Source organism: Microtus pennsylvanicus, chromosome 1, assembly GCF_037038515.1.
Source record: "Microtus pennsylvanicus isolate mMicPen1 chromosome 1, mMicPen1.hap1, whole genome shotgun sequence".
Classification (NCBI taxonomy): Eukaryota; Metazoa; Chordata; class Mammalia; order Rodentia; family Cricetidae; genus Microtus; species Microtus pennsylvanicus.
Window position 1 is genome coordinate 87,301,748 of NC_134579.1, and position 14,345 is coordinate 87,316,092.

General features: G+C 47.6%; 1 protein-coding gene across 3 annotated transcripts in view; it reads right to left on the reverse strand.

Annotated features, from left to right (window-relative positions):
- The window catches only part of Mtus2 (microtubule associated scaffold protein 2), a 363,820-nt gene that overhangs the window by 4,614 nt on the left and 344,861 nt on the right, over positions 1-14,345 (reverse strand). For all 3 annotated transcript variants that reach the window (XR_012910593.1, XM_075971941.1, XM_075971950.1), the window contains 5 exons: positions 10,919-11,024; positions 7,824-7,897; positions 4,812-4,910; positions 3,277-3,396; positions 25-122 (listed from right to left, as the gene is read on the reverse strand). Coding sequence is in view for 2 of the 3 variants with exons in the window: in XM_075971941.1 (XP_075828056.1) it covers positions 25-122; positions 3,277-3,396; positions 4,812-4,910; positions 7,824-7,897; positions 10,919-11,024 (497 nt within the window). In the remaining variant the exon portion in view is untranslated. The remainder of the gene's footprint in view (positions 1-24; positions 123-3,276; positions 3,397-4,811; positions 4,911-7,823; positions 7,898-10,918; positions 11,025-14,345) is intronic.

Below are 14,345 nucleotides of genomic sequence, written 5' to 3' on the forward strand. Positions count from 1 at the left end.
CAGAAGCCAGGTGCGCTCACTCACCTGGTAACAACCGTGTTCTGGTCAATCCTTGCTTTGAGGTCCTCGTTCTGCTGCTGAAGAACTTGGATCTTTTCCTCTAGGATGATGTTCTTCTCCACCTAGGAGAGAAAAACTACTGAAGGACTCCCGCAGGCCAGCAGCGGCCCTGGCTTCGACACCATGGGGGGTTGCCAGGAACAGTTCTTCACTAACTGTTCTCCACAGTGGCCTTGTGGGCAGAAAGTCAGGTGAGATGGATAAGGGACCAGCGTTTCGCATTTCAGAGAAACAGGACAGAAAATACCCAAGTGCAATGTAGGTAGAAAAAAGCAGTGTGCAGTACACAAATGTGTGTGTGTGTGTGTGTGTGTGTGTGTGTGAGAGAGAGAGAGAGAGAGAGAGAGAGAGAGAGAGAGAGAGAGAGAGAGAGCGCTAGTTATGAGTTCCAGTTAAATAACTTGTTTTTTTCTGTTGTTGTTGTTTTTGTTTTTACAGTAAATGTTCCAGGTCACTGTCATGGTCAGAAAGAAGCTGTGGATACCACCAGAGCCTTGTTTGACCAGTGGGTCCTGTGTCATCTGAAGTGAATCACTGTCTCTTGCCAAGTGTGCACACTGCCCTACTCAAGAGCTTCTGAATTAACAGGGCTGGAGAGCCAAGTATTGTGGGCACACTTTTTCCTTTCCAGACAGAAACACAAAGCAAAGAAGCCTAGAAGCCTTAGGGCTCTTATTTGTCATGAAGGATACAGAAGCAGAGGTCAATTTTAAAAACAGGGAGGAAGTCTTGGCACCCTATTGGGGAAGCCTCTGGTGGCTGCTGTTCTCCACTTCATGACGTCTGTCTGTCATTGGGGGAACTGCTTTCATTCTACATTTAGATTTTTCTTTCTTTCTTTTTTTGAAGTATGGTTCACTTTGTAGCCCATGTTGGCTGGAACGTGTCATGTGACTAAGGCCGCCCTGGAACACATGGCAACCTTCCTGCTTTAGCCTCCTAGCTGCTACAGTGACTGGGGTGAGCCCCTGGGCCTGGATTGTCTTGTGGAAAGGGGAGCACACTGATGGTTCACATAGCTAATCTTTAAAGAAAACTGCAGCTTGCCTATGACTAGGCCTTGGGATCCATGCCAAAGCCTGGGGCAAGGCACCCGATCTTGCCTTCATCTTTATTCCCAGGAAGCAGAAAGTAGATTCCTGGGACAGGAAGACAGTAGGCCTCCTGCAAAGCCAGATCATGGCTGAACATAGCCAGATCAGCCCAGGGGCTTGCAGGTGAGCCTATGCAGACAGTCCAGCCACCAAGAGGAAGATGGATGGCTGTTTGAGGGTCACCCTGGCTGGGATACAAGGCAAGATCAGGTCAGTGCATCCCCTGAGGTTCGTGGTAGGCACTGGGTTGCTGGAATGAGCCACGTGGCCTCCACCACCCAAGACCATGGTAACGTCCCACGGTCTAGCATGCACCTACACAACAAGAGATACCTGCAGACAGAGAGCAATGCATGGACTAAATGCAGCAGCTGCTGCTGGGCCAGCTCCTGCTTTAAGTAAACCAGTTACAAAGAATGTTCCAGAAATGAATCAGGATGAGGTGTCCAGGAACTAAGTCTTCGAAGGTGAATGTGTGACACACACCTGTAATCTCAGTACTCAGGTGGTGGAGGCAGGAGGAAAACAAGTTTCAGACCAGCATGGACTAAACAGCAAGTCCGTAGCTGGAAAAACAAAACAAAACAACAACAACAAAAAACCTGTTTACTGGAAGTGGGCTATAAAACATTGTACAAGGCAAAATATGGTGTGTGTGTGTGTGTGTATGGATGTATGATGGGGTATCAAGATACACCTCTGAAGCCGGGCGGTGATGGCACACGCCTTTAATCCCAGCACTCGGGAGGCAGAGGCAGGTGGATCTCTGTGAGTTCGAGACCAGCCTGGTCTACAAGAGCTAGTTCCAGGACAGGCTCCAAAACCACAGAGAAACCCTGTCTCGAGAAACCAAAAAAAAAAAAAAAAATACACCTCTGAGAAGTGTTAATGTAGAAGGAATATGATTTTTTTTTGTCAGGGAGGGGTTTGATTTTTCTGTGTAACCCTGGCTGTTCTGGAACTCACTCTGTAGAACAGGCTGGCCTTGAACTCACAGAGATCCACCTGCCTCAGAGTGCTGAGATTAAAGGTGGGTCACTACCTGGCTGGAATATGATATTTTAATTTTCTTGGTTTTTTTTACCTTACTTTATAATTTCTTATAATGTATACATTCTCTCTTCCTTTTTATAGTAGCAAATAATTTTTTAAAAATAATAAACAGGGCTAGGGCTGGATGACTTTTGTGGGCCTGAATTTGTTTCCCAGCACACATGACCATCTGTAACTCAGCTCCAAGGGAATCTGATGCCCTCTTCTGGCCTCTGTAGGTACTACACTCACAAGCACATACCCATCCATACACAGTCATGCACATCGATACATAATTTAAAAATAAACATGAAAAAAATAATAAAAAAACTCATAAACCATTTATGGCTTTGGGCCAATTTCCTATTGAAGACTGACTCTTGCAGAGGTCAGTATCTCTACACTGTGAATTCCTTTCAGGAACACTAGCCCTTCCCTGGGTCTCGGGCCTCTAGGAGAGGGCAAGACATGGCCCTGTTTCCCTAGGGGTTTCCCTGAGTTCCCAGGGACCAAGCTGAGGACTGAGGTACAGAGACTTTGTTATGAACTGGATGCTCCTGTCCTCCCAAGACAGCTATGCTGATGCCCACTCCCTGAGGTGACAGTACCAGGAGGCGACTGACTCCTGAAGGTGAACCCCCATGACTGCTCTCTCTGCTCCTTCTGCCACGTGAGGATGTGGGAATATTCCACCAGGGTTGCCACGTGGCCTCAGCCACTCACAGGCTGGGTGCAACTGTCCCTTTCTGAGGCTTCTCTTCTGGGCTCATGGCAGCACCTACTGCCCAGATGAGCTACTGGAAAGGAAGGCCAGAGCTTTTCCCAGCCTGGGACATAGCAGTGCTGGACAGTTCCTGCTGCGGCCTTGGTGGTGGAAGGCCATGGCAAAGACTGGCGAAGTGACAAAGGAGGCTCCTGAGACTGCTCGTCAGAAGCCCTGGCTGTGTGAGAAGGGCTTCCAGGCTCAGCTGTGAGTTTCCTGTTCACCTGTGAGTGACAGGCAGGGAGGGGATGCCACACTGAGCACTGTCATCGGCAGGGACACTGAGAGTCACAGCCGTTAGTCTCCGGAGCAAGCAGAGCAACTCACCAGCTTCTCCAACTCTATAATTTTCTTCTCCTGCAGGTGGATTTGCTGGTTCTTCATCTCTAACACCTGCTTCAGGCTCTGCATGTCTTCTTCCAGGTGCTGATAGGGAGCCAATGCAATCTACAAGGGCAGAGAGGGTGCGCTTTAGGACAGCAGCCTGGAACAGCCCTCTGGGACCAAGGCTATGCATGTGTGCCCACGGTATCTGTGAGGGAGCAGGTGCCAGCGCTTCCGATGGGGAATTCCTGGGTTAGCACAGGCTCTGAACAGCCTTCCAGAGGACTTGATTCACAGGGCTCTGGGGCCTCACATGTCCCACCTGTGCCCGTGAGTAGTCCCATAAGTTCATGCCTACAAGATAAGCCAAGTAAAGCAGTGTGGATGGGGGAGATCTCACCTGGCCCCATCCCTAGATGAAGAGCTATGGGCAACCAATGGCTACTGAAGGAGGGAGAATCAGTCTTCTCCAGGGACACGCCCCCTGACAGGTCATCCAATCCCAATCACATGTGCTTGTGAGCAACACTAGATGGACTCCGTAGGTTCTGTCTGTCTGTCTGTGTGTTTGTCGCAATAGTAATCAAAGAAGAGGTCATGAAGTTGAGGGGAGCATGGAAGAGTTGGAGGGGAAAGAGTGTGGATTTAATGATGTAAATACAGTACTTAGGTATGAAGTCTAGCAATAATAAATGTTGAAGGGCATTTAGCATGCTCATTGTATTAAAGATACTCTCCTCTGTTTTAAAAGCCATTTATGAGAAAGACATGTTAGGGTCGGTGGATGTAAGCAGTAAAAAGGCAGGACATTGGTTGGAATTGGAATTTCAGGTAGAAAACCTTGAAAAAAAATTCAAGCCGGCTCTGGCCGTTTAGGCTTGTAATCCTAGGCCCTCAAAGAGGCAGAGGCAGAGGGGTGGGTGGAAAGTTCAAAGTCAACCTAGGCAATTTCATGAGACTCTGTCTCTAAATGGGAAAGAGCGGGAGGGGGGCTAGGGATTTGGCTCAGTGGAAGAGCACTTGTCTAGCCCACGTGAAGCCCTAGCTTCAATCTATGACACCGCAGGATAAAAAACAGTATAGTATTTCAGCAGAAGATGCTCATCCTCAACCTTCGCCTCTCTCCAACACTGCATCAGATGGTAGGAGGTTTGCTAGTTATTCTTGAAAAAAGTTAGCCTTTGACCTCATAACTCACATCTTAGTTGGTCCTGTCCTGCGCCAGCTTAAAACACAGTTGGAGAAGCACGGTGTGGGCTGTCTCCAGGCAGAGAGGAGTTTACACCATAGGCACCCAGGGACCCTGCCTGACGAGTGCTGTGGGTTTTGGCAGAAAGAGCAGGTTGCTGGAGAAACCTATGGTTATGGTCAGTCTCGGAGAGAAGTGCTGACAGGCACTGCATACACATCTTAATGCAGCTGGGACCAGCGCCCTCTGCAGCAGCAGCTTCAGTGTGGAGGCCTCGTCCCTAGGCAAGACTGCAGGGGAAGCCAGTTCATGTCCCCACCCACTAGGAGGCCCAGGTAGTGATGACTACCTCCAGCTGCTCTTCTGTGGTTTTCCGTAGGGCTTCCTCAAAGCGCTGGGCTCTGTCCCGCAGAGACTGGCTCTGAAAAGTCAGCATGTCCACCTGGTCCTGTAAGTGACAACAAGAGATGTTCCCCCGGGGCCACATGGATGGACACTAGGGGTTGGGCAGAAGGGGGCAGGTCAGTTTTTATCACCCTGATACAAGTTCGGAAGAGAGAACTTCAAATGAATTGCCTCCATTGAATCACACGGTATTCTCTATTGATGATGAACATGGACGGGCCCCGCCCACTGTGGACAGAGCCATCCCTAGGCGGATGGTTCTAGGCTGTATAAGGAAGGCAGTACTACTTCACAGTCTCTGCATCAGTTCCTGCCTCCAGCTTTCTGCCTTGAGCTCCTGCCTCAGCATCCCTCAATGATGGGCTGTAACCTGTCAGCCAAAGAAAACTTTTCTTCCGCAAGATGCTTTGGGTCAGTGTTTTCTCACAGCAACAGAAAACCGACTAGAACGTGGAAGGGAGGACCGGCTGCCTTGCCCAGGATCCTCTCATTCCAGGCTTACTGCTGACCCTCAACGCATCTTTCTGACTTCAGAGCTGGGCTGTTCTATGAGGGGAGCCACCCATTCTCCTCCAGTTTAGTTCTCTCCCCACTAGACCAGCAAGCAGCCCCGCCTTGTGGCCGCAGTCTGTGTGTGCAGAAGGAATGAAGGCATACATGCCTATGGTACACTGGGCTCCTGGTGAGCTTCTGAGCAAATGTGGCTAAGGAGATCCTCTCAGCCACGGTGACAGTGATGTCACCACAGCACAAGAAGGGTGCTTGCTGGTGGCTCTGAACTCTCCGTGACTAAACAGCACCTCTTCCCACAAGTCCCCCTAATGGCTCCATTTCTGCTGGGTTAAAACAGAGGGGCCAAGGGCTGTCATGAACTCTTCTGCAAGAGACACGACTCAGCCAGTGATCAGAAAGAGCCGGGACTTGCAAATGAGGTGACTTTGCACGACAGCCCCATGCGTGTGCCAGCCCACAGGGCTACTTCCTTCCTTCACCATGGCAGAGAGCCTCGGTTTCCCCACTTCCCTGGGCAGGTTTCTTTTCCTTTCTTTTCTTTCTTCCAGTTACTTGCCTTTCATTTTTAAGAAGCAAAAGTCCCCATATTGCCATTAAAACACGTGGGGACCATACGGATGCCAGTGGGAGTTTGCATTCATATGAGCCAAGGAGTCAAAATGTCAGTTTTGAAGAAGCTCCCGTGGGTCAGCACTGGGCTACGTCACCACCGCCTTCACCTTCCAGAATGGACTACAAAATGTCTGGTGCTATCTGACTTGCCATACTTCTTAGGAGTTACCTAAAGACATTTCTGCGCTCTCTCTCTCTCTCTCTCTCTCTCTCTGGTTTTTCGAGACAGGGTTTCCCTGTGTAATACTCCTGGCTGTCCTGGAACTCACTCTGTAGACCAGACTGGCCTCGAACTCACAGAGATCTGCCTGCCTCTGCCTCCTGAGTGCCACTGCCACCCGGCAGGAAGTATCTCTTGTAAGCCTCTTTCCCACCATTAAAAATCAAAACAACACAAAAGTCTAAACAACAACTACCCAGATGGATCTAAGCCATCCAACCGACATCTTCCTGCCTTGTTCACTCTTCCAAACAGACCAGCAGGGATGGAAGGATCCTGCCGCAGTCAAGACAGGAAGAAATGATTCTCAACCCATGTGGACTACTTTAGATCCTTCGAGTGGTCTGACCCAGCACGGGCCTCTCGGAAGTCAACAAATGGCATGCTAATAATAAACGCCGCGCTGCTGGAAGAGCTCGTGGTAGCTGTTTCTTCTTGGTTCTCATGCAAAACCATCTAGGGTTGTTCAGCCTCTGAGCTTGATCTCCTTCATCTGCTCACATTTGGAGAAAAAGCTACTGTTAGCCCCATTTCACGGGCAGGTACCTGAGGTGGACAGAGGTGCATCGCCATCCCACCTCCAGAGCTAGGAAGATCTGACAGAGTGCAGAATGGATCTCTAACTGCTCAAGCAAGCAGTTGCTCCAGGTGCGGAGTAGTGCTAAGCAATGGGCTTCAGTAACTCTATGCTCCACACGCCAACATTCAGCTCAAAAAGTTTGCGCCGGATGGAGAGGTACAGAACTCTACAGCCTCAGGGGGCAGGAGGGGAAGGGAACTCAGTTGTTGTACCTCAGTCTCTACGTTTTCTGCAACGTTCTCTCTGTGAGCTTGGATTCTTTCCTTGTGGGGCGGGCTCATTGTGACAGAGACATCACCAAAGAAGCAAGATTCTCACACACACACGTTCCAGTCCTGGGAACAGTATTCCCAATTTCCACACATGAGTGACCATGACATTTGAAAAGCCATGTTCTTTAGTCAGAACCTCCCCAGCTGGGATCAGGGCTTATCTGTCCCATCCCTGAAGCTTCCCAGGCAGCTCACTCTAGCCCTGGGGCTGCTGCTGGCCTTTTGAAGGCAGCTGGCTGGTCTCCTGAAGGCAGGGGGGTGATGAATGTGCCTGAAGGACTCCACACCCTCCCCCTAAAGACCAGGAGGAAGCCAGGCAACTCATTTGACATGAGACCAACACCCTCCTCCGAGCAACAATGAGAGGCAGAATGGGGGATTTCCATCCTGCCCATCTCCAGGTAACCTAAGTCCATCTTAAAACTGCCAGGATGTGGTCTAACCTTTGCAATTCTGACCTCTGCAACATTATTAGCGTCTAGAAGTTTCTCTTCCCACCCCCACCCCACTTTTCAGGTACCACAGACACAGCAAATGCTTCATTAACTTCATTAGCATTCTCTGTATTATTCATGAGGCACAAGTGGCTTCTTGGTGCTTTTATATTTTTTCCACAGCTCTGTCAGGGGAGGATCAGATTCTAAAGGATGGGGGATATGTTTCCATATTCGAGTACACAGTAGGCATCAGATAAATGCTAGCCAGTGAGCACAGTGCTGAGACCTCTTCATCAGTCAAGGGAACAAAGGAGCCACGAACCTGTAACGACAGACGCAGTTTTTCAAAGTTTTCTTCCAGTTCCTTCTTCTCAAATTCATGGGCAGATATCAGTTCTGGAAAGAAGGAAGAAGAAATCACATCGTTATGAAATGGACCTTTCTTCTGAGAAGCACAGAACAAGGCTGTTTGGGCGGATGAGGACACGTGACTTTGGGTACACAGATGATGGACGGCTACAGCAGATTCAAGGTTTCTTCTGCTCGTCGGAAGTCAGCTGTGGTGATCGGAACGTGGTTTGTGAGAGAAAGAAAGAAGTGACAGGAAGAAAGAGAGCTGAGAGAAAGCACATGCGTGTTCACCAGTACGTGTGCACACGTACTTGGGTATGCTGCATGTGAGGCCATGTGAGAACCTCTGTCAACAGCACCAGCTGAACGTCCCACCTTTCCTAACACTGAAACAGTTGTTTTCCTCCGTCCCCAGGATTTGCTTTCCCGGCTTCAAAGCATCCATGTCAGGCTGAGGAAGCAATTGGAGATGACATCTTGCCAACCATGCCAGCTTCACAGTGTGCTTGAGGGATCAGTGCTGAGTCAACAAAGACATCTTAGTGGCCTCTGGGTCATACTCTGCGGACTAGGGATCCCCAGAATTTGCTTGAACAAAGACTGGTTATAAGACATTCGACCTGAAGGAAAGGTTGACTGCTCTGTCTCTCTCAGGAGTTCTGCTCTGTGTAAAGTCACATCCAGGAAATAACTTAGACATTATGCAGATGAAGGTGATGATGTAGGTGATATAGGTTATGATGTTGGTGGTGTAGGTGATGATGTAGGTGATATAGGCGATGATGTAGGTTATGATGTAGGTGATGGAGATGATATAGGTTATGATGTAGGTGATGATGTAGGTAATATAGGTTATGATGTAGGTGATGATGTAGGTAATATAGGTTATGATGTAGGTGATGTAGGTAATGATGTAGGTTATGTAGGTGATATGGGTTATGATGTAGATGATGTAGGTGATGATGTAGGTGATAATGTAGGTGATGTAGGTGATGGTGTAGGTGATGTAGATGATTGATGTAGGTGATGATGTAGGTGATGATGTAGGTGATGTAAGTGATGATGTAGGTGAAGTAGATGATGTAGGTAATGATATAGGTGATGTAGGTGATTGACGTAGGTGATGATGTAGGTGATGTAGGTATTAAGAAAATGCATTCCGACCCCTCTAGAGAGGAAGAGTCTTATTATCTGGGTAAAGCCCATCTTATCCTGGGTAGACCAGCAATTTGTTTTTGTGGTATGACTAGAAGGGTGATGGTCTCCTTTATCAGCCTGTATCCTGTTTTTGGAACAAGAGAGTCCTGGGGATACCAACAATTACCATTTGGGTCACTAAGAGTTGTATCTAAAAAATCCACGTAATTTCCATGAGCACAGATCTTTATGGTGAAGAGGGCTGTTAAGAATCTAGTTTCCACAGCCAAAGTTTTCATCTCTGGAAAAATAAAATTTGTGTTTATTTTATGGACTTTATTTTTTTAAGTTTATTGTATTTTGTGCATGAGCGTTTGCTTACATGTATGTATGTGTACCATGTGCATGCCTGGGGCCCAGGAAGGCCAAAAGAACTAGAGTTACAGATAGTTGTGAACTATCATGTGGGTGCCGGCAACTGAACCTGGCTCCTCTGCAGAAACAGCCAGTGCTCTTAACCACCAAACCATCTCTTCAGCCCCCCAGTTTTATTGACTATATGAATTGGCCTTCTGGTCTATTTGCCTCTGTGTACTATTAGTTTTATTGGCCACTGAGACCATCACCCTACATATCACAATGAATTTTAAGCTCCTATTATATAGATTCATACCATCGCAACTTCATACATAACAATTCAAAGGCCTTGGATGGGGTGTCTAAAGCAAGACTTCATTGGTCAGAAAAAAAAATCGACCAGGCTTATTAGTGTGAAAATACAAGGGGAAAAGAAAGCAGGTACATCACAATTTACAGAATCCATACATTCAAAGCCCCTCCCCTGAGGGACTGTGTCTGTAGCTTGGGAATGAGCACTGCTGGGGGGGTCCCAACACCCCAAGGGAATGGAGAACAAATATTATTGCTTACTATACAATATTGGCTTCCCACAATGCATTTCTTTATTACAAAGTCATGATGCTCCGTCCCTGCTCTTTAAGGTAATTCTTCTCGACTCCTGCTGCATAGTAGAGTTTTGGAAAGTCTGGAATTTCGGAGGCAGGGTCTACATGCCATTCCCTTTTAAAGTCTCCAGGTTATTTCAGAGTGTAGCCGAGGGAACGGATGTGCAATTCAAGACACGGGTGTACTGGACCAGTTCTTGGGGCCCTTTTCTCCCTTGTCTCCCGTTTGGCTTATGGCAAAGGTGCTTGAGGGAGGAGACAGGTGAACATCAAGTACCCTACAGCCAGTTTGTTGTTAGAAAGATTATTTTAAAACAAGAAAAAATTGGGGGCTGGAGGGGTGGCTCAGAGGTTAAGAGCATTGCCTGCTCTTCCAAAGGTTCTGAGTTGGATTCCCAGCAACCACATGGTGGCTCACAACCATCTGTAATGGGGTCTGGTGCCCTCTTCTGGACTGCAGGAATACACACAGACAGAATATTGTATACATAACAAATAAATAAATAAATAAAACCAATAAAAAATTCCAAAGTAAATTCTCATATTGAAAATACATTGATTCAATGCTAACTTTGATTGCTTTTAATAGATAGTTGAACAACCAGCTGACTGGGAAAAATAAGCAAAAGGAGGAATTCAGGCTGGTAAGAATCTCATGGGGGATTTTTAATATTTCCTCAAGGTTTACAGAACTCCTCTAGAGGAGAGAGGTAAGCGCGAGGATTCATAAAGCTTTAGACATGGGCCTGGCGATGGAACCCTGGGCCTCCTATGTGCTAGCCACGCTCCCCCAGCCCTGCCTGAAGCCTCTCTTTCTAGTTCTTCTCCTCACAGGAATGAACACAAAAGCTTCAGTAGAAAGGGGGAAAAAGGACAGAAAAGAAGGAAAGGAGGGATCCTTTGCTCTGCCGCCAGAGGGGCTCAGCATGGCCACTCTGGCCTGCTGCTCATGGCTCGTAGATACCTTGAACTTTGTGGTCATGGTCATCCTGCAGGATCGTGATGGCAACCGTGTGGTTGTTTTCCATCTCCAGCAGAGCAGCCTCGTGGCTGGCAGTGATGTCTTCCACCTGAAGGAAAGGCATGGTTACTGGTTATCCAGAGAGCTGGGGTGGCTGTTGGAATCATCTTTGCTGCTGGGAAAACATAGGTGCAGCTCAGTAAGATGACAAAGCTAGCAGTCCTGCCAAAGACAAGTTACTCTGCCGGGATGATTGGCACCCCCAGTCTAGTGCCAAAGTGCCACAACCTAACTCAATGAAAAGAGATAGAAGCTCAACTCAGCCAGGCAGTGGTGGTGTGCACCTTTAATCCCAGCACTTGGGAGGCAGAGACAGATGGGTCTCTGTGAGTTCAAGGCCAACCTTAAGAGGGTATTAGATTCCCCCAAGAACTAGGTCTACTAAGATAGCTTCAGGATAGCAAGGGCTACACAGAGAAACCCTGTCTCAAAAAAACAAAAAGCAATCAAACAAACAAATAAGCCCCACCCCGGAAGGACTGTCCCAGAGACCTCTGCAGAGTCCTGGACCACTCCATCATGTTCTTCCATCACCCTGTCAGGAAGTGATGGGGCAGGAAGAGTTCTCCATGCCTCCTCCCAAAGTATCCCAGTGTCAGGTGAGTGGGAACTACTCTTTCCTAAGCTCTCAGTGAGCATCTACCCCTTCCGCCCATTTTGCAGATGAGGAAACAAAGGCTTAGGTTTGACATGTGTGGGGGGTGGGGTGGGCATGTGTGCAGTATGAGGCCATAGAGGGTATTAGATTCCCCCAAGAACAAGGGGTTGTGAGCAGCTCCACATAGGTGCTGAGACTGGGCATGGCTCCTCTGGAAAATTAGTCAGGGTTCCTTCTTCTTTTTTTTAAAAATAGATTTATTTATTTAATGTACACTGGACTTTTGCCTGTATATATGTCTGTGTGAGGGTGTCAGATCTCCTGGAACTGGAGTTGCAGACAGTTGTGCACTGCCTTGTAAGTTCTGGGAACTGAAGCCAGGTTCTCTGGAAGAGTAGCCAGTGTTCTTAACCACTGGGCCATCTCTTCAGTCCCAAATTATTTTATTTTTATTAGTGTGTGCGTGCATGTGTCTGTATGTGGGTATATGCAGAAGGCACCAGATTCTCCGGAGCTGGAGTTACAGGTGTCGTGGGCTGCCTGATGCGGGTGCTGGCGATGGGACACTGGTCCTCTGCAAGAGCAGCCAGAGCTGTTGAGCCCTGAGGGCTCTCGGCCCTTCCATCACTTCTCAAAATAGCTGCATCGGCTGCAGTCAGGAGTTTGACACGAGAGGAACTGGGGACATTTCACATTCCAACAATAATGACAATGAACGAATTTCCACTTGGAATAATCTATCCTCTCCCCCTACAACCTTTCTCTGTCTCCGTGTCTGTCTCTGGTGTCAGGGAACAAATCATCTTTATTTATGCTAGGCAAATACTCTTCCACAGTGGTTCTCAACATCCCCCCCCCCCCCCCATACTTCAACTTTTCAATACAGTTCCTCAGACCAGGCCATAAAATTATTTCATTGCTACTTCATAACTGTAAGCTGCTACTGTACGAATCATAATGTAAACATCTGATATGCAGGGTACCTGATATGAGACTGCCCAACGGGGTTGAGAACAGCTTTTCTAAGCTCTTCTACCAACAAGCAACCTTCCTAGGATAGTCTCTTCTCTCTCTCTCTCTTTCTCTCTCTCTCTCTCTCCCCCCCCCCGTCACAAATTATTATTTTTTAAAACAGGAAAACCACTGGTCAGAGCCAACAAGGAGCTTACAACATCTCAGTGATAATGTGGACCTAGAAGCATCATGTCACTACAATGACTGGGCATTATTGATTAAAGTGACCTGAGCCTCAAATCACTTGTGGCTCTGCGCTCTGAATCACTCAGAAGCGGGGATGACTAGAACAGGATTTAATCACCCAGTTTGTTGGCAGCAGGTTTTAATGGGATTTCTGTCTAAAACCTCTCAGTGTGAGGCAAAATAAAATAAGCAATTGGTTGAAACAAAGGGGACCGGAGAGATGGCTCAGATGTTCCGAGCACTTCTTGTTCTAACAGAGGACTTTGGTTCATTGTCCAGCACCCATAGCAGGCAGCTCACAACTGTCTATAATGTCAGTTCTAGGGGGGACCAGAGCCCTCTTCTAGTCTCTGTGGGTATCTGTATGCACAATAGTGCACATAAACACACATAAGCAATAGACTCTTCCCTTTCTGTTCCACTAAAATTGTCACAGCACTCTCTGTAAAAAATAAACACCACATATTGTCTAGAGGCACGGTTCTTACACACCCAGGTGTAAAGAGAAACCCTTTCCTCGGTCCTTGGTGGGACTCTACACTACTGATCTTTTACACAAATTTCTATGAGGAGCTTCAGAAAAGAAAGGTAGATACAAAGATAAACTTCCAGAAGAATCGATGTCCCTGTCGTAAATACGGCTCAGCTGGTAACAGTCCATTATGTCGGCAGCCAAGGTGTATGCCTTGGCCTGTTAGATGGCACATCTGTGATTTAGTGCTGAGGGATTACTACCATCAACACAGTAAAGGATGATGTCCTTTTCAGCCTCTGGGAGGTGCTTTTATGAATGAAATATTGACTTTCTAATTCCAACAAGCCATATGGAATTAAAGGAATGGCCGGAATATCCAGAAAGGTATCAATGGAATCTTGTGAGCTACTATTTCAACAAATGCTTGCTCTTCAGTAATTTCGGTCTCACATCTCTTTGATTTTAAAGACGACCCCCCCCCCCTTAGGCAGGAAATGGTTCTGCCTACTGTGGGACTCCTCTCTCCTGTCAGCTATTAATATCTATGGCTTCTCTTCCTATGGTACCAGTTTCTGCAGAGCAGGAGCTCACAGACAGGAAGTAGGAAAGCTCAGCCTGAGATGCCAAAACCCTCAGAAGATATTTGCTTGAATTTAGACCGGTTTTCCCAAAGGGCACAAAAGATGGGTTATTGTATTGTAATTGACAAAATCAGAGAAAGGTTATCCTCCACTGTCAGCCAGGGGCAAGCAGAGCGGTTTCAAAGAGAAACGGCTCCCATAGGCTCCCACACTTGAATGCTGAGTCCTGGGTTCGAGGTAGCGTTTGGGGATGTTTAGGTGGTGAATAAAGCCTTGCTGGAGGAGGTCGGTCACCGGGGGTGGGTTTTAGAGTGTCCAGCCTCACATCATTTCCAGATCACCCTCTGCTTCCTGTTTACAGGTGAGGATGTGAACTCTCAGCTCCCTTCTACCGCCATCTTGCCTGTCCTGCTGGTTGCTGCGTTGACTTTCCTGCAATAGAATCTTACCCACCGGAACTGTAAGCCAAAATAAGCTCTGTTTTCCATAAGCTGGTTTCTCGCCACGGCGTTTCAT